The following is a 17784-nucleotide window of genomic DNA, read 5'->3' as shown; positions in this document are numbered from 1 at the left end:
CCCAGAGGGGATCTGTGTCTCTCTCATTGAAGGGATGACTATAATACAATAGGCAAAGTTAAGGGCGGGGTGGGAGCAGTAATGATAAACATCACTATTATGCCCCCTCCCCGCCAAATTCAGCGAGTGGGGGATGGATCCCGGGAGAGGCTCCGAGTGGAAAGTCCCCGGTGTCTCTAGTGAACTGCAGCCCCCGCCCCTACCCCGCAGTCGGCTCTCCGCAATGCTAAAACGCAGCAGCACGTCGCCCTCCACACCTCTCTTGGGGGATCGCACGGTGCAACCAACCCCAAAAACGTGGCCGCGCGACGCCCCCTCAGCCCTCCGGCCTTCCCATTGGCCCGATGCGGTTGTCACTCGGTCCTCGCCTCGCCTTCCAGCTCGCGGGCGGAGGCCGCAGGGCGGGGTAGGTTGCGCGCTCGCGGCGGGCTCTGGCCGCGGCCGCGGCTTTGCAGCAGGCTGCACCGCGGGCGGGGAGCGGGGCGCGCGGACAGGGGAGGAGGTCCGGCGCGCTGCGGGCTCCGCGGCCGGCCCATGCGGGGCGAGGGCCGGCGGCAGGGCCGGGGCCCGCAGCCGGCGCAGAGGGCGGCCAACGAGGACCTGCCCCGCCGGCTGCCCCGTGCCCTGCCTCGCCCAGCAGCCCCGCCAACGGCGAGGGATGCGCCGTGTCCAGATCCCCTGCGTCCTGCCTATGCCCTGAAGCAGAAAGTTTGGGGGTCGGGGGCTGCTTTCCTCCTCCCCTGCAATGACTGCCCAAGGACTCCTGCTGCCCAGCTTGGACTGTGACCTGCCTTCGTTCCCTAGGTCGGAATGAACTCTTCCAAGGCTCCCCCTCCTCGCCCCTCCTTCATCCTCCTTAAAAAAAAAAAAAAATTTTTTTTTTTTAATTTCAAAAATTCGTGATCTGCCGACTCCTCTCCATAATTTAGACCCCAGGTCTCATTTCTGAATATAGGAGGGGGTGCGGTCTTCCCCAAGACGGCGCGCTGGAAGGACAGGCTCCCCTTGCCGACCCACATACACCATGAAGAGGTGCAAATCGGACGAGCTGCAGCAACAACAGGGCGAGGAGGATGGAGCTGGGCTGGAAGATGCAGCTTGCCACCTGCCAGGCGCGGAACTCCGGCCTGGGGAGGCCACGGGTGCTAACTCCGCTGGCGGGCCAACTTCAGATGCGGGCGCTGCTGCGGCGGCACCCAACCCGGGTCCCCGAACCAAGCCTCCTGATTTAAAGGTGAGCGCAGACCATCCCTCGGCAAGCCCAGCCCGCGACAGCTTTCCCCACCGCATACCGAAGTGCTTTAACAGCATAAAAGTGATGGGGAAGCCAGGCAAAGGTCAACGAGGATGAGAGGATGTTCTGAGAGAGTCCGAGGGGGGACATCAGGTACTATTTGAGCCTCTGTCTGTTAGCTCCATTTCAGGCCTATGTGTTTGTTCCCTTTTATTCAGCAGACATTCTAGTGACTCACCCATCTGAGATTGCTTGAATAACGCGTGTGAAGTGCTATTCGCAGACAAAGGACTGGAGAGATTCAAGATGCTAACCAAAAAGTTGATATCACTTTTCCTCCTGTAGGATGGCGGCGGGGGGGGGGGGGGGGGGAGATTGCAGGGTGGGAGGCCAAGTAAGTCATCTTTAGTCTTTCTTGCCAATTGGTCCCCACCTGCCAGGAATTTTTGAGTACCTTCCTGGATGAAGCTCAGTTTGTCCATCTGTGAAAGGGGGGTGTGAATTTCTTGCCGTTAGGTGGAGCCAGAGGTTAAGCTAGTGCTTGGAGATCCCTGCTTGCCGAACCAACCCCCAGGGTGGAGAACTGACAGGTGGCGGAGCAGTGCTGGGGCTGGTTGGGGCCTCGGTTCAAGTTGCACACACGCTGAGCCGGCAGCTAGAACCAGAATCCACAAGGGCCGTTCACATGGAGCTGTTTATTTTCCAGCCTGAGGTTGTCTAGACAGTTGGCGAGCTGTATTGAATGTATCTCTTTATCAATTAAAACGGCGCAGCGGAGATAAATAATGCACCTTTGCTGGAGCCGCCACAGGGACCGTGGGCTTAGGCTCTTCCAGCCAGCTCAGGAAGGAGCTGAACAGGATGTCAGCCCAAGGAAGGAACTTAGATGCCTTGGAGATTGATGTCTCAGGGGATTTTCTCCAGAGAGGGTGCAGGGTCTGGGCTAGGGGAGTGGAAAGGACTCCCATTAGGTAAATAAAGCCTGTATCCTATGGCAGCGGGTACTAAGGAACTCATCAGAATAAGCCAATGACATTCCTCATTTGGCCTGAGCGGCGTGGAGTCAGGAAGTCAGAGCACAGGTGAGTGTATACTTTTACCGTGTATGTTTGTTGTCTGTGTTCCTCTCTCTATTCCTTGAGGTTGGGGACAACTAGCTCCTCATTGTGTGTCCTTTAAAAAATTTGTGGGAGTTATTCACATCGGACCTCTGGTTCTCCTGCTGTCCTTTTCAGAGGTTCATGGCTAGCCTTGGTTCTGAAGATGGGCTCTGTTGGATAGGTTGTGTGCATGAAGCTTGTCCAAGTCTTTGGTGTCTGTCCCAGCTGTCACCTCCGAGTCTATCCTGTGTGATCAGGAGGTGTTTCTTGTTTTATGTGAGATGGTGAAAGGAAAGGGGTCCCCTTGATGCCGTGGGCGGGGGAGGCAAGCCTTCCACTGCAGACATCAGTCTCCTTCTGGGCCAGTGCTGAGAAGCTGGGTCAGCAAACCGTGATTTTTGGACCAGATGGACCCTCACTCTGAGGCCATGAGAGGCCACCTTGGAAACTCCCCCACTCTCCAGCTCTGTCTAGCAGTGGAGATTGCTGTCTCCATTCCTGTCCCCCTGAGGCCTTTCTGAGGGAAGGGGCTGGCTGCAGCATCTTGGTCTCTGCCGACAGGCTGACTTAACCTTGCTCCTTCCTACCCTCCTTTATCATCCCTGTTTCGTTCTGTTTTTCCTTTTTTTTTTTTTTTTTTTTGTTTGGTGACACCCTCCTTTTGGTCAGGGGCAGATACAGCAACTCTGTACTTGATATTAACTACTGAAATTACTGAACTGTGCTGAACCAGATTGAGATCAGATGTGAGAAGAGGACCCCCCCCAAAAAAAACAAAAAAAAAAAACAAAAAAAACAACAACAACAACAACAAAAACCACAATGTGAGCCCAGGCTAATAGGAAGGAAAAAACATAGCTACCACCTGCTTGTGGGAGCAGGGGCGACCTACGGAGCCTCTTCCTGTTTATCTCTGTCTGATTCATCATAGCATGTTTACTATAGGAGAGACACTTCCCAACCAGAATTTGGGGGCCACCATAATTTGATGTATTGTGTGATCTCAGGCAATTCACTCAACTTTTCTGAGGGAAGGGAGTAGAAATATTGGAGCATGTCCAAACTTGTTTTCCAGTGCTGAAAAAGTTGTTTTCCATGGCTAACACAGTTTTCCAGTGATGGAAAAATTTCACCATTGGCTTTGGAACTGGGTAGACACTGACTTGTTCTGGATTAGATGTTGGTGCCAAAAAAGGGGCAAGTTTCATTTTTAATACCCCCTGCTCCGCACCTGGGTTTGGTTGAGGCTCATCAGCAGTTCTGGCTTGCTTTGGTTTTAAATTTTTTTTAAAAAGCATTTTTTTAGATATTGATAGACCTTTATTTTATTCATTTATTTATATGTGGTGCTGAGAATTGAACCCAGTGCCTCACACATGCTAGGCAAGTGCTCTACCACTGAGCCACAACCTCAGCCCTGGTTTTAAATTTGAACTTTGTATGAGGTAGGAACTTTCAGTCCCTTAATCTCGCTTCTGTTTTCTTGTGACAACCCTAGGCACTGGGATAGATTAAGTGCATTGGAGAAGATCATCTTGAGAAAGGGACAAAATCATAAGAGGTTGTGTCTAAAGCAGCTCCATTGTAGGAGGGGAAGAAGAGAGAATTTTAGTCTTTGCCAAAGAGCTCTGACGGATGCCTAAGTAACCAATGGTATCATAGACTCCTTTGGTCTCCCTCTGGTCCTTTAGCACTGTGGAGTTTTGTTCTGTGCACTGTACATTTCTCTGATCACCACCCCCCCATTCCCTATGGTGCTGGAGATGGAACCCAGGGCCTCCTGTATGCTAAGCAAGCCACTGAGCCACACCCCCAGGCTTTAGATTTCTTCTATAATGCCTGGAATCCGTGGTGATGGGATGGGGAGGACTAGTGAAAAGAAAGAAAAACTAGTTAAATAACAATCTCAAAAGTGTAACTATAACAGAAAAATAACCTGAAAATGGGCATTGCTCCCCCACCCCCATCCCACATCTTGTAAATACTTCGGGCACCTTCTCTACCACTCAACACCTCGTGTGTCCTTGAGGGGAGATCTCAGCAGAGAGCCCTTCACGGGGAGCCCAACACATCGGTCAACATTTCCCAGCCACCTGGATTCCTGTTAAACCTCTTGAGCTCATATCTCCACTCGCTTGTTCTCATTATGTAGTCCTTTGCTGCTACCAGATTCCCTGCTGGTTGGGAGGAGATGCTGGGATAGCTGGCCACAGAGAGTGCTGACTGACCAAAAGTACAGCAGAATTCTCCAGCCAGAAGGCCTGGCTCCTGTGAGAATAGAAGTAGAGAGGAGCTTAGGGAAACTCTGCAGAAAGAGATCCTGTTAAAAATACAGCTTATAGCTGGGTGAGGTGGTGCACGCCTGTAATCCCCACTACTCTGGAGGTTGAGGCCGGAGGATCACAAGTTCAAGGCCAACTGGGGCAATTTATCAAGATCCTGTCTCAAAAAGTAAAACAAACAAACAAAAAGGACTGGGGATGTAGGTCAGTGGTAGAGCGCCCCTGGGTTCAATCCCCAGTATCAAAAGCAAACAAATGAAACAACACCACCAAAAAACACCGCATGTAGAGATTTTGGGGTCTGGGATGAGTGACTGAGCTGGTTCTGTCCAGGTAGAGTGGAGAAGCCTGAAGTCAGGGGAGGAAGTTGCCCTCCTCACTTCTCCCCACCCTAGTACAGCCAGAGGAATTGAGCCTTTCCAGAAAGGAAGAGTCAAGGCATGTTGGCCAGGGACCTTCCTGACTTATCCTGCGGTTGCCTTTCCCCTCACAAAAGCCCAGGTCTTTCCCTAAGGACAAAAGGGGAACTCTAAATTCCAATCCATTGTTCGCATCTTGGTTCTAAGCCCTTTTGACTCAAGACTCATTTGAGTTCCAGCTATGCTGCACTGGTCTTCCTGCCTGCTGAGGAAGAGCAGGAAAAATAATTAGAACCCAGATAGCTGCGGGGAAGTGGCAGCTGTTCTGTCCCTTCTCTCTCCCTGCTGGCTCAACCTTCCCTGTGGACACAGATGCTTCAGCCCCATGACCTGCCCAAGTTCTTTCACGGCTCCTGTGGAGAGCGCACTGGAGAAGGCTTGGTGCGGTCCACGAATATTGGACACCTTCAGGAGGAAATGTACAGTTCTGTTTTTATTTTCTACTTATTTATTTATTTTGGGGTGCTGGGGATGGAACCCAAGGCTTCGGAATTACTGAGCAGGCGCTCAACCCCTGAGCTACACCTCCAGCTCAAGGCACTGTTTAAAAGTGTGAAACAGGACATGCATATAAAAGTGCAGTTTAAGTGACAGAAGCAAAACAGGCACCTCACCTGCTCACTGTTCAGGTCAAGAAAAAGAACTTTTTTGTTTGTTTGTTTGCTTTACACTTTTTTATTTATATTTTTTTAAGGCCCAGGGCTTTGTTAAAGTTTGTGGGTTTCAGTTTCTCCATTTTTTTTAAATGAGGGGGAAGACAAGCTACTTCATAGAAATGTGGGTGGGATAAAGGCATGTGTGCCCTGAGGCTCTGGGGTGTCCCCAGTGATGGAGTATGGCTGATCTTGCTGCAGTTGAGGCTCCTAGTTCTGCTCTGCAAGTGACAGGTTCGGGTTTGAAAGTTCCTGCAGTCCTGTGGGAGCTGGACCCTGGGGTAGATTTCATGGGTAGAGTTGAGTTAGACCTAAAAACAAGGAAGTGGGAAGGAAGTTCTTTCACCATAGGCACTACCTTTGCCTCCAGGTGAGCTCCCAGGTCAAACAGAATGAAATACTTGCAGGACAATCACCAAAGGACACCTTAGTTTACGGGTGCTTTGAGCATCATGCTGTCAATCAGAAACATGGGTTAATCAGGAAAGGCATGGGGGGAGGTGGTTTAGAGCAAGAGAGTAAAGAAAGGGCAGGACATTAATGACCAAATATGAAGAGAGGGGCTTTTTAACTGGGGGAAGTGAGGTGGCAAGTGCCAAGTCCTTTGTGGGGCCATTGCTCTGTTCCCTCAGCCCTCTAAATAGGAACAGCAGAGTATGGTGGGGAATGCTAAGGTGACCAGTGTCATCCTCTTGCACCTGCTGTGAGGTGACAGAGGGCCCGAGGCCTGGGATCACCCCACCCCATCCCCTACAGCCTTCAGTGATATTTGAAGCAGCCCTTATGTGGGCTCTGGAGGAACTGGTGACCGATGGGAAGGCATGTGGCAAGCGAAGCTCTCTGTTCTCCTGCCACATATTGGGTTCTAGATTCATTCCCAGCTGCCCTAGTTGCGGCTCAGTGTTTGCAGAATGTGCTGCTTTTTTGTGTCTCAGCTGCCAATCCCATTAGCAAGAATGTCTCCCTCAAGAAGGACTTGAAACATCTGATAGGACCCGAATTGGGGTCTGAGGTTAGGAGAAAGCTCAGGTGTCAGGCGCTGGGGAAGCTCAGGCAGCTTGTCCCTGGTGGTCTTTGAGCCAACTCAGAACTGAGCTCGACTTATCTTTCCTCTGAGAAATGGCATCTCCCCTGGAAATCCCCATGGATGAGGACAGTGCATTTTTGGAAGGAGGCCATGGCTAGACAGTGTCCACCTTTGTCAGCCAAACACTGAAGTCACTGTCCGTGTTAAGGAGTTAGAACAGAACTGTTGGGGGATAGCAGGTATGTTTTGTGATTGTGTTAGAAAAACAATATTTGACTTTTCAAACCAAACCACTAAAAAAGGCTTCCTTGTTCCAGCCAAGTTAACTGAAGGTTGAACACTGTGTGTTAAGGGTACAAGTCTCCACCGAACTCTTTGTGAGGGCAGTAAACACATTCTGGCTATTTGGTCTGTATTCATCTCCCCCCAAGCTAACTCAATCTTGGCACTTAGAAAGATGATAGTCTAGACTGATCAAGGGTTCAAGTTGCAGCAGGAGGGATCAGAGTTAGACACAAGAAAAAGCTGCTTGACTGAGCATTCTTAATTTTCGGAAAAAAATCAAGTCTATGGAAAAGGTATTTGCTTAAGATTTAAAAATGGTTTTGTAGACTTGGAACAAATAGGTAAATAGCAGTCACCATGTTTGCATAAAGGTAATGTTAGGGACACAAAGATGTAGACAATAAAGCTCCTGCCCTCCACCCACTCATATTCTCATCAAGAATTCTGTCCATCAGTAGGTGAAAAGTTGGATAAGGCTGGAAAGAGTACTGGAAGCCATGTCACAAAGCAGTGCACGCTTAATTGCAAAATATAAAGAGCACGCACGAGTTTAGAGCAGGGCAACGGAAGCCCACTGGTATGATCACAGAAGGCTTTATGGAGCAGGGAGGTGGCGAAGGACAGGGAGGACTGGAAGAGGCAGAGCGGGCACACCATGGCGGTTACTTTAATAAAAAAATACACTACGGGACCAGTCGTGGTGGTGCACGCTTATAATCCCAGCGTCTCGGGAGGAGGCTGAGGCAGGAGGATCTCGAGTTCAGACCAACCTCAGCAACTTATGAGTCTCTAAGCAACTCAGTGAGACGCTGTCTTTAAATAAAATATTAAAAAATGTTGGGGATGTGGCTCAGTGGTTAAGCACTCCTGCATTCAATCCCTGCTACCAAAAAACAAACAAACAAAAAATACTATGGTATATTGTATGTTGAATCAGTTCCATCCAAAGTCCCTGTGGCAGAGGTGGCCTTCCCTGGCTTGGTTGCATTGGCTCCAGGCAGACGTCTGTAAGCAATAAAAGAACAGGGAATGAAAATCAGGTTGGAATGGGGAAATCATTTGTCCTTGAGTTGAGATCTGCTTTTTAATGTCAACTGTGATGCTGGGGAAGAGAAAATGATTCCAAAAATCTTTCATCACTGTGTTTCTAATAGAAACCCCAAACAAGCCCGAGACAGACAGCTGCTCCCTCTTCTCCATCACCGTGGTCACCAGCGGTTCCTCTCCCGCACCTCCCTCAGGCTGCCCACCCAAAACTTCTCAAGGGCAACTGGAGACTTTCACCATCCACTCTGGATCCTGACAGTAGAACTCTGTGGGTTTTTACATGATTAGCTCTGTAATGCTGGCCCTGTTTCCATAGAGACCCTATAAATAGAGGGAACGTTGGCGACCTAGGTTTGCAAAGGCTTGGGGTGACCCTGTCACCCCACCAAACCCTAGCAGCAGTACCTTTGGTGGGGAAGAGGGAGCTTCAGACCCAGGTGGGAGGAAGGGCCATGCAGTCAGCTGCCAGGCAGGATAATTATCTGTAGGTTAGTGTGACTTTCTAAGATCCTTTCAGCTTTTCTGGGATCTGTTGAGAACAAATTGGAAACTGCTTATGGCCATTTTTAACCAGATGGTGCCAAAGACATAGTACCTCCAGGCGGTTTCCTTTGGGCTTCATGAAGCTGTGTTTGCAGAATTCGGAGCAAACTTCCCCTTTGTGGGACCCACACCCAGGGAGGAAAACGGATGAAGCTTAACTGCTCAGAAACCACAGGCTTCTCTGAAAGGATCCTTCTGAAATGATCTAGTCCACTCGTTCCTCCGAGGGGACGATGCCACCCAAAGAGCCAGGGCCCTTCTTGCCCTTGAGGACAGTTCCAGGGAGGACGGTTCCCTCACCGTCCTCCGGGGTGTCCATACCTCATCCTGGGAAGCGCCCCTTTGTGGCTTACTTCTGGGGACACTCCTGTTCCCTTCCCACGGACGCGAGAGCTCTGTTGGTGTTCCACTTCTAACTCAACAGCTCAGCTCTTTTCCTAATGCATGGCTTCGTTTGGACACCAAAATGGTTTTTTGGCAGCTGGAGAAAAGCAAAAGTCAGTGTGGAAAAGCAAGTGACATTTAGTAGCTGGAACCTGTTAGTCAGAGCAGGTGGCGCTTTCTGCTGCGTTGGCGGCTAAGTTCCCTCAAGCTAGTCACCATGGTTTTCCTCACTTCTGAAACTTGTGGCTGGTTATGTGTATGTGCTGAGTTTTTTTTTTTTTTTTTTTTTTTTAAACACTTACCGTATTATGTCAAAACTCCTTAACCATCTCCTCCCTGACACCCACATGCAGAGGCAGCCCAGCCTGTGTGTCACCCTGCCGTTCTCGCCTCACACCTTGAACATGGGGAGTTGGGGAGACCCTTCCCCTGTAACATCCTTTGACTTTTTTGTTGTTGTAGTTCTTTTTCCCTCTTGGCTTCTGTGGACCTGAACAGAGTCCTCAGTGCTACTGGAGCAAGGGTCCTGTGGTCACCTGGTCACCATCCCTGGATTGCTGTTGCCTGCAGAATAGCTGAGGTGGTGGGAACTTGAAGCCCTCATGGTTAAGGTCTTGCCCAAGTCCTGTAATGTGTCCTGGGTGATCTGCAACTACAGTTCAGGGACCTAGATCCTTCTGACCCAGGCGTTTTTGTTCTGCGTGGGTCCTGCCTTTGACATTGTTCTGGGACACATGCAAACCCTATATCTAGTTTAGTCTTGGAATCAGTATGTGGGGCAGTAAAACTACATTAAACTAGAAGTTGGACGCTTGTCCATGTAGTTTGATGAACCCCTCAGCTACATTGTGCCTCAGTTTTTTTGCCTGCAAAATGGAGACACTGATATTGTTACTGGCTTGCAGGGTTCTTACACTCTCCATCGAAAGGGTCGGATAAAGGCGCAACTACCACAGGAACACAACCTTTCCTGGGATTTCTTGCTCTCGCAGAAGGGAGACGCAGCATTGACTCCGAGAGTCTCAGACTGGCCCTCTGGACAAAGGAGAGAACCCTTATTTTCTTTCAAAGGAAAGAGTTTCATTTGTGTGAAAGGGTGGTGGCCTAGAGTTTAGGAATCTAACTTAGCATTGGATGCATTTTAATAGGTGATTTTCTTTACCTGGATAAGAACTTAAACCCTGAGGGAGGGGTAGCCAGCCAGTCATCCCTGACTCCAAGTGTTCCATCTCCCACACTGATGCCGTGTCCCGAATAAACATCTTTATCCTGTGCTAAAAGGAGTTGCTGCAGCTGTTAAGAGAACACATAGAATCGGGCCCAGTGGCACACACCTGTAACCCCCGCTACTAGGGAGGCTGAGGCAGGATGATCGAAAGTTCGAGGCCAGCTTCAGCAATTTGGCGAGACCTTGTCTCAAAATAAAATTTAAAAAAAAGGACTAGGGATGAAGTTCAGTGGTAGAGCACCCCTGGGTTCAATCACTAGTACCTCAAAAAAGAAAAAAAAAAAAAAAGAGAGAGAGAGAGAGAACACAGACAGGAAATGGAAGAGAACATAAATCATGGCAAGTAACATATTAAGGGTCCTGGGAATTTGCTGTTTCAGTGACTCCTCAATAGTTTCGTCCTTTATGTTGTTTGTCCCTGGAGAGTCTTGGTGACAGCATCCTGGCCCTAATGATGCACCTGGTCTCTGAAGCTGACACTCTGAAGGGTGATGAGTAAGACACATGACTGGCTCGCCTTGCTCGCTTGTAATAGCTGATAAGCTCTGAGTTGGGTTGCTGGAGTGCATTTGTCCTTTTGGAGGGGGGGAGGGGCTGGCTGTTCCTCCCCCAGAGGTTCTGCTCTCCTAACGGGTGCCGTTTGACACGGAGGTCCCTGACTGTCTCAGTACCATGATCTGTCATGTTTCTAACTCCTGGGATTAGGCTAGTGTCAGACTAGAAGGACAGCATAAGTTGGAAAATACTTTTGATAATTCATTTTAAAAATAAGTTGGCTGAGGATGGCAGGGTCCAAGGCAAATGGCAGACAGGGATGGCCTCTCTCCCCGGCCCCTCCACCAGGTTCCCAGGGCTGGGGGAGAGGACGAGCCAGAGCCTTGCTCAAGTCTGGGAAGGGGAAACGCTCTTCCTGAGTGGAGAGAGCACAGGAGCCCCAGTGTTGGAGAAGCCAGTTTGGGAATGGGAGAGAAGGAAGAGAGCTGGAAAGAAACGCTAGAAAGACACTTGGTAATATGTCATGTGACTGTTTGGCAGAAGCAGCTGGGCAAAGGCCAGAGCCAGCTGGCCCCATCCGGGTTGCCTGGAGGGGCGGGTCTTGCATCAACTAGGGCCTGAGAACCAGGAAGGTGTGCTGACTTGTCCCTGGTCTGGACACCACAGGATCGGCTCCATCTGAGCTCATGGCAGAGAGCGCTCCGCCTTCCACTCTACCTTGGGTGCCATGGTTCTGCCCAGGGCGGATTCAGGCTGGCCGTGAGGAGATAGTGACTCCTATGGGGAACCGGGGACCACACCATCTTCCATTCCGGGACCGCCCCTAAACTGAGTTCCTTGAGAAGGACTAATGTCCTCATCTGAAAGTGGAAATGCTGCAGTTGTTGCTTTTGTTTGCATCTGGGGAAATCAAATGAGATCATGCTGAAGAAAATGTACCTGGGACACAACAGGCCCTCAGCTCATGGCGAGGTGTGAGGGGCATACCTGGCCTGTGAAATGGGTGATGTCAGGGCCTTGCCCACTTTGAGGATTACAAGGAGATTCAAGTGAGAGGAAAAATGAAAACCGGACACGTAGGTAGCTCAGTTATTTGCATGAGAAGTAGGTGCCACAGCGATTCCACAAACTCAGCACTAGGTGCCAAGTAACGAAAGAGTGACGTCAGCAAATTCAGAAAACAGGACATTTTTTTCTTTTTGTAGTACTGGGGGTCGAACCCAGGGACGCTCTACCACTGAGAGCCACATTCCCAGCTCTTTCTACTTTTTTATTTTGAGACAGGTTTTCGCTCAGTTCCTGAGGCTATCCCCAAACGTGTGATTGTCCTGCCTCAGGCTCCCTAGTAGCTGGGATCACAGGTGTGTGCCATCTTGCCCAGTATAGAATAACTTTTTTCTTGGTTTCTGCATGGTTTAAGTTTTTTGCTCTCTGGGTTTGTTTCTAGAGGGGAGAAAGAAAGAAAGGAAGGAAGGAAATCTAATTTGTGTAATTTAGGGGGAATTTTTTATAAATGACCATGGCTGTCTCATGATGTGATGGTGGTTCTTCCCAGGGGAAAACTCTGGTCAGGCAGCCCTACGTGACTGGTTCTCGGTTTCCCTCTTAGGAGTTAGAAAGCAGGGTCTCCCCTCATCTCCTGGGTCCCACTCTTCTTGCTGCAGCTCTGAAGCTTTTGCAGAGGACTTGACCTGCCAGATAAGCCTTTCCTGACAGAACAGCTGTCCAGAATTATACCACAGTTGCAGCACCCTGTGGTCCATACAGTGGCCTGTCTCCCAGCAGTGCCACCTGAGGGGCAGCTGGGGAATCTCAGCAAAAGCAATAGGAGGGAGGGCTGGGCCAGGGCAGCACCAGACCCCAGGGCCTGTTTGCTTTGTTCCAGTCTTCCAGGAAAGACCCTCATTTATTTTGTATAGCAGGTTCTGATGTGTATGCTAAAGAATTGCTCACATTTCTGACTACACTCTAAAATAGGCTCATAAAAGTAAGTTTATTTCATTGCCAACTATATTGGGAATTAAATTGGCCACATAGAGCAGAAACTGGAGCTACACACATGTAGAGAAAGGCAGGTTTATTTCACGCAACAAGAATTTCAGGGTAGGTATTCATGACCTGTTTGGCGGCTCCACAGTCCAAGTCTGCAGGCCTGACTCTTGGGCTCCACTATTTGTGTATTGACCTTCATCATTAACTGTGTCACTTCGTGGTTGCAGTGTGGCTGCTGCATCCCCAGACATTACCCCCACATTCCAGATAGGACGAAGTTGGAAGGGCCAGTGCCTTTATCAGGAAAGCAGAAGTGTTCCCAGAAAACTTCACTCTGCTTTTCATTGGCCCAAACTGTGCCATATGGCTACTCTTAGCTTTAAGGGAGTGAGAGGAAGCAGGGGTTTTTAGTGAAGCACATTAAGGAGTTAAAGTTTGACTGGTAAAAAAGAAAGGAAAGATACTGGGTGGATAGTTAGCCTGGCCAGCTACAGCAGTACAACCTGCTTATATGACTCTGATTTTTCCAAGGAGTGTCACAATGAGATATATTTGGAAATGGATGCTTGGTGGTCTGAAAGAGCCCCTGCAGCTTGAAGGAGGATCTAAGTTGGAAGGAGGGAGGCACTGGGGAGGGCTGGGGGAAGATCAGTCTTGGCGGGGATACAACCCAGGGAGCCAAGTGCTACTTGTGCAGTCCATAAGCCTCAGACTGAGCCCTGAGGGCATCATTCATAGAAACTCTGAACCTATCCTGTGGGGTTATTTCTTTGGGAATGAAAGTGTGCGTCTGGATATTGCAACTTTATGCAGGTGACTTTTTAGGCAGGACAGCAAAGGGGTCCTCCAGATGGCTGTAGGAGATATGCTGGTCTTCCAAGGACAGACCCTTCACCTTCATCCCCAACCAACTGGGCATCCGGGAACTTTCCACTCACTCATCAGGGTTCTTCGTCTCTCCCCCTTAAGAAAATCCAGCAGCTCTCGGAGGGCTCCATGTTTGGCCACGGACTGAAGCACCTGTTCCACAGCCGCCGCCGGTCGCGGGAGAGGGAGCACCAGGCGTCTCAGGATTCCCAGCAGCAGCAGCAGCAGCAGCAGCAGCAGCAGGGCATGTCTGACCATGACTCCCCAGACGAGAAGGAGCGCTCCCCAGAGATGCACCGTGTCTCCTACGCCATGTCCCTGCACGACCTGCCCGCGCGGCCCACCGCCTTCAACCGCGTGCTGCAGCAGATCCGCTCCCGGCCCTCCATCAAGCGGGGCGCCAGCCTGCACAGCAGCAGTGGGGGCGGCAGCGGCGGGGGCAGCAGCCGGCGCACCAAGAGCAGCTCCCTGGAGCCCCAGCGTGGCAGCCCCCACCTGCTGCGCAAGACCCCCCAGGACAGCAGCCTGGCTGCCATCTTGCACCAGCACCAGTGCCGTCCCCGCTCCTCCTCCACCACCGACACAGCCCTGCTGCTGGCTGATGGCAGCAACGTGTACCTCCTGGCTGAGGAAGCCGAGGGCATCGGGGACAAGGTGAGGTGGGGCAAGAGGAGCGCCTGAGGGGTGCGATTTAGGGACAAGAACCACTGCGGAGGGGCCTTGGGACCTGGGGTGCCAGGCTGGGGCCATGCCTAGTGGTACTGACACCTGCCCTCTGCAGTTTCCTGCCTTGGTTGCAGGAGTCACAGGTCTGACTAGGCCAAAAGCAAGAGATGATTCTCTAAGCGGCCAATTTTTGTTTGTTTAGGGGTTTGTTTTCAGGATGCTATTTTGCCCAGGCTGATATTAATTTTGGTTCATTTCCCTTAAACATGCTATCCAGAGGCGGTGGCTGTGGTAGTTAAAAGCACAGAGGACAGCGAAGCCTGGTTCTGCCACTTCTTGGTTGTGTTTGTCACTTAACTTCTTTATACCTCAATGTCACCAATAAAAAAATGGGGATAATGATAGTAGAGGTGTTGGAGGATTCAATGAATTAATATAATATGTAAAATATTTGAAATAGAACCTGGTATAATACATATATATATATGTATGTATGTATGTGTGTGTATATAAATATATATATAGTACATATGAGATAAAATTTATATATATACATATTATATTCATGCAATTTTATTTTATTTTATTTTTGTACCAGGGATTGAACCCAGGGGCACTTAACCACTGAGCCAAATCCCCAGCCCTTTTTTATATTTTATTTAGAGGCAGGGTTTCTCTGAGTTGCTTAGGATTTCACTAAGTTGCTGAGGCTGGCTTTGAACTTGCAATCCTCTTGCTTAAGCTCCTGAGCCACTGGAATTACAGTCGTGTGCCACCGTGCCCAGCAACCCAATGGTTTTGAAATGCCAGGTGTGTGCCAGGCCTTGGGTTAGATCCTGCACATTGACATTAGCTCGTGAACTCATTTCATAGCCATCACAGCAGGCTTGTGACGAGTAGGTGCATTTATTCCACTCTTAAAATGAAGGAACAGCAGTTCAGAGAGAGAATAACCACTGAGCCCATGTAGCAGGTAAGTAAATGACTGCGGTGGGATTGAACCTCAGGCATGTGTGGCCCCAAGTTCATGCCCTTTCACTTGCCAGAGGAATTACATGTTACTTCCTCTTGAATCTAAACTTTGAAACCATGTCTGACATGCTTCCCCTGGTCTGTGTGGTGTCCTAGCTAGGTGGTCATCCACCATTACTTTTTTTTTTTTTTTTAAATAGGGGTTGTGGTTTGTTTTTCCCCTAGTGGTCCTCAGCAGGACAGGAGCAGAGCTGAAGAGTTGTTGGGACATCATGCTGAAAGGTCTAAAGTGGCAGAGGAGTTAGAGGTTTGGGTCACACAGCATTCAAAGGGTTGGAGCATGCCAGATTGCAATCCCGGCGATTCAGGAGGCTGAGGCAGGAGGATTGCAAGTTCAAGGTTAGCCTCAGCAACTGAATGAGACCCTGTTGCTAAATAAAAAGTAAAAAGGACTGGGAATGTGGCTCAGTGCTTGAGCACCCCTGGGTTTAATCTCGGTACCAAAAAATAGCAGGGGCCTAGAATGTGACATTTTTGGAGATGGGGATGAGGTGGGGAAAGGAGACGAAGGCTTGAGGGAGTCAGAAAGCAAGGGCATAAGAGACATAAGGGGAGAGAAACAGATGCCATTGGGGCTTAAGATTTGGGACAGGGAAGATAAGGCTCAAAGTGTGCTTAGAGAGCGTGGCAGACAAGGAATGAATGGAGAGATATTTAATTTGATATGACAAGGGCTGAGAGGTTAGGTCGTCACATGGCTGTCCCCATGACATTGAAATCTCCCGACTGTTAGAGCATTGGTAAGGAAGATGCCTGAGAACAGTTTGCTTCGGGGATGATGGGTGGGGGAGTGGTCAGGAGGGAGGAAGCAGTGGAGGGCAGAGTGGGGAAGAGCACGGTGGCAGGGACCTCAGGAGGGCAGGCCTGTCCACAGGGCCAAGGGGAATGCAGAGGTGGGGAAGAATACAGTGAAATGCTGGGCGGCCTGCAGAGCACATGAGATGTGGGAGAGAGTCACCTCAGTCAGCGAGGGCCAGGGAAGTGCAGCTGTAATAAGGGCCCACTGATAGACCAGGCACCCCGCCAAAGGGCAGAGGGTCTAATGGGAGGATGTGTGAAAGAGAAGATGGCCAGAGTGGAAGGAAGGGAGAGGAGGAGAATCAATGGGTGACTGAGAGTCCTGCATTTGGGGGGTGGGGGGTGAGACCCAATGGGTTTTCTTTCTCTTTTCTTTTTTTTTGCGGGGGGGGGGGGGCATCAGGGATTGTACCCAGGAGTGATGATCAACCACCAAGCCACATCCCCAGCCCTTTTTTATATTTTATTTAGAGACAGTCTTGCTGAGTTACTTAGGGCCTTGCTAAATTGCCGAAACTGGCTTTGAACTCAGCCTCCTGAGCTGCTGGGATTACAGGCGTGCGCCACCACTCCCAGCCCAGTGGGTTTTCCTGTATCAAGGTTCTCAGGGATGCTCTGGCATAAGGCCAGATTGTCACCAGTGCAGATTCAGCTCTTCACGTATGATCTAGAACTGTCCTCACTTCCACACTGGCTGTTCCTCAAGTTCTTGTGCCTCTCGACTTCTGAAAACATTTGGAAGTTCATTCACTTGGTAAGCATCGTGTGCCTGCTGCATGCTTGGCACCAAACAGCAGCTCAGGTTTGCTTTTGCGCTTTTCCAAGTCAGGCTGTGCTTTTGGAGATGTCTTTTCATGAATTCATTAAATGGTCCTGTGAGCTAGATAAGCCAGGTATAGCCCAAGTTTTTAGATAGGAAGTATATCCAACTAGGGAAGGTGACTTGCCCAAGAGCTCTTAATTTACAGCTGGAGCTAGAACTTGGGTTTCCTGACCCCACACCTCATGCTGTCTCCCCATGCCAAGCTGCCTCTGTGCATGCCAGCCAGCAGCCACAGTCAGTGATGGGGTGCAGCCTCCCCGTGTACCACCTGGGTCCGTGTTTTGATGTACTCATCATTCTTGGGGGTGACTTTCCGGCGGTCTCTGACCACCAACTTATTCAGTCATTTCATATATTTCATAAATGAGCTTGGTTCTAGATCTCTTCAAGAAAAAGGGCTGTTGGAGGCTGGAGTATAGCTCAGGGGTAGAGTGCCTGCCTAGCAATGTGCAAGGCCCTGGGTTCAATCCCCAGCACAAAAGAAAAAAAAAAAAAAAAAAAAAGGACTTTGCACAGATTGCGGTGGCTCTGTCTATGCAGAGCCTCACCTGGTCAGCCGTGGAGTCAGAGCTGTCCTCTTCCCTTTGTCAGCCCCACAGAGTGCATTGTCGTCACGCACCTTTCTGCTTGCCCATTATTCAGTATATTCCCCTAAGTATCTGCTTTGTGCCAGGCAGGCACTGTTCTAGGCATCAGGAAGACTCCTGTGAATGAAAGCAAAGCCCCTATTCTCATGGAACTAGCATCCTAGTGGGAGACAACAACGACATCATATAATGACTACGTGATATATTTGGTGGTAATAAGTGCTACGAAGCAAAATAAAAAACAGAACAAGGGGGCAGAGAATGGTGGAGGTGGGCATGTTATTTTGACAAGTGGGTTAGAAAAAGTGTCTCTGATAATGCA

At 49.8% G+C, this 17784-nt stretch overlaps 1 protein-coding gene across 2 annotated transcripts in view; it reads left to right on the top strand.

Annotated features, from left to right (window-relative positions):
- The first annotated feature begins 423 nt into the window (after nucleotides 1-423).
- TMCC2 (transmembrane and coiled-coil domain family 2) overlaps nucleotides 424-17784 on the top strand; it is a 40409-nt gene continuing 23048 nt past the window's right edge. The window contains exons 1-3 of one of the 2 annotated variants that reach the window (XM_079107528.1): nucleotides 424-804; nucleotides 956-1234; nucleotides 13659-14210. In XM_079107528.1, coding sequence (XP_078963654.1) covers nucleotides 1025-1234; nucleotides 13659-14210 — 762 coding nt within the window. In that variant the 5' untranslated portion in view covers nucleotides 424-804; nucleotides 956-1024. Of the gene's footprint in view, nucleotides 805-955; nucleotides 1235-1730; nucleotides 2317-13658; nucleotides 14211-17784 lie in introns of those variants that run through there. The other variant, XM_079107529.1, reaches the window with a different exon arrangement.

The sequence above is a fragment of the Sciurus vulgaris genome (assembly GCF_902686455.1).
Source record: "Sciurus vulgaris genome assembly, chromosome: 12".
In the NCBI taxonomy this organism is placed as follows: Eukaryota; Metazoa; Chordata; class Mammalia; order Rodentia; family Sciuridae; genus Sciurus; species Sciurus vulgaris.
Note: the sequence above shows the minus strand (reverse complement) of the source record. Positions and strands in the feature narration are given on the sequence as shown.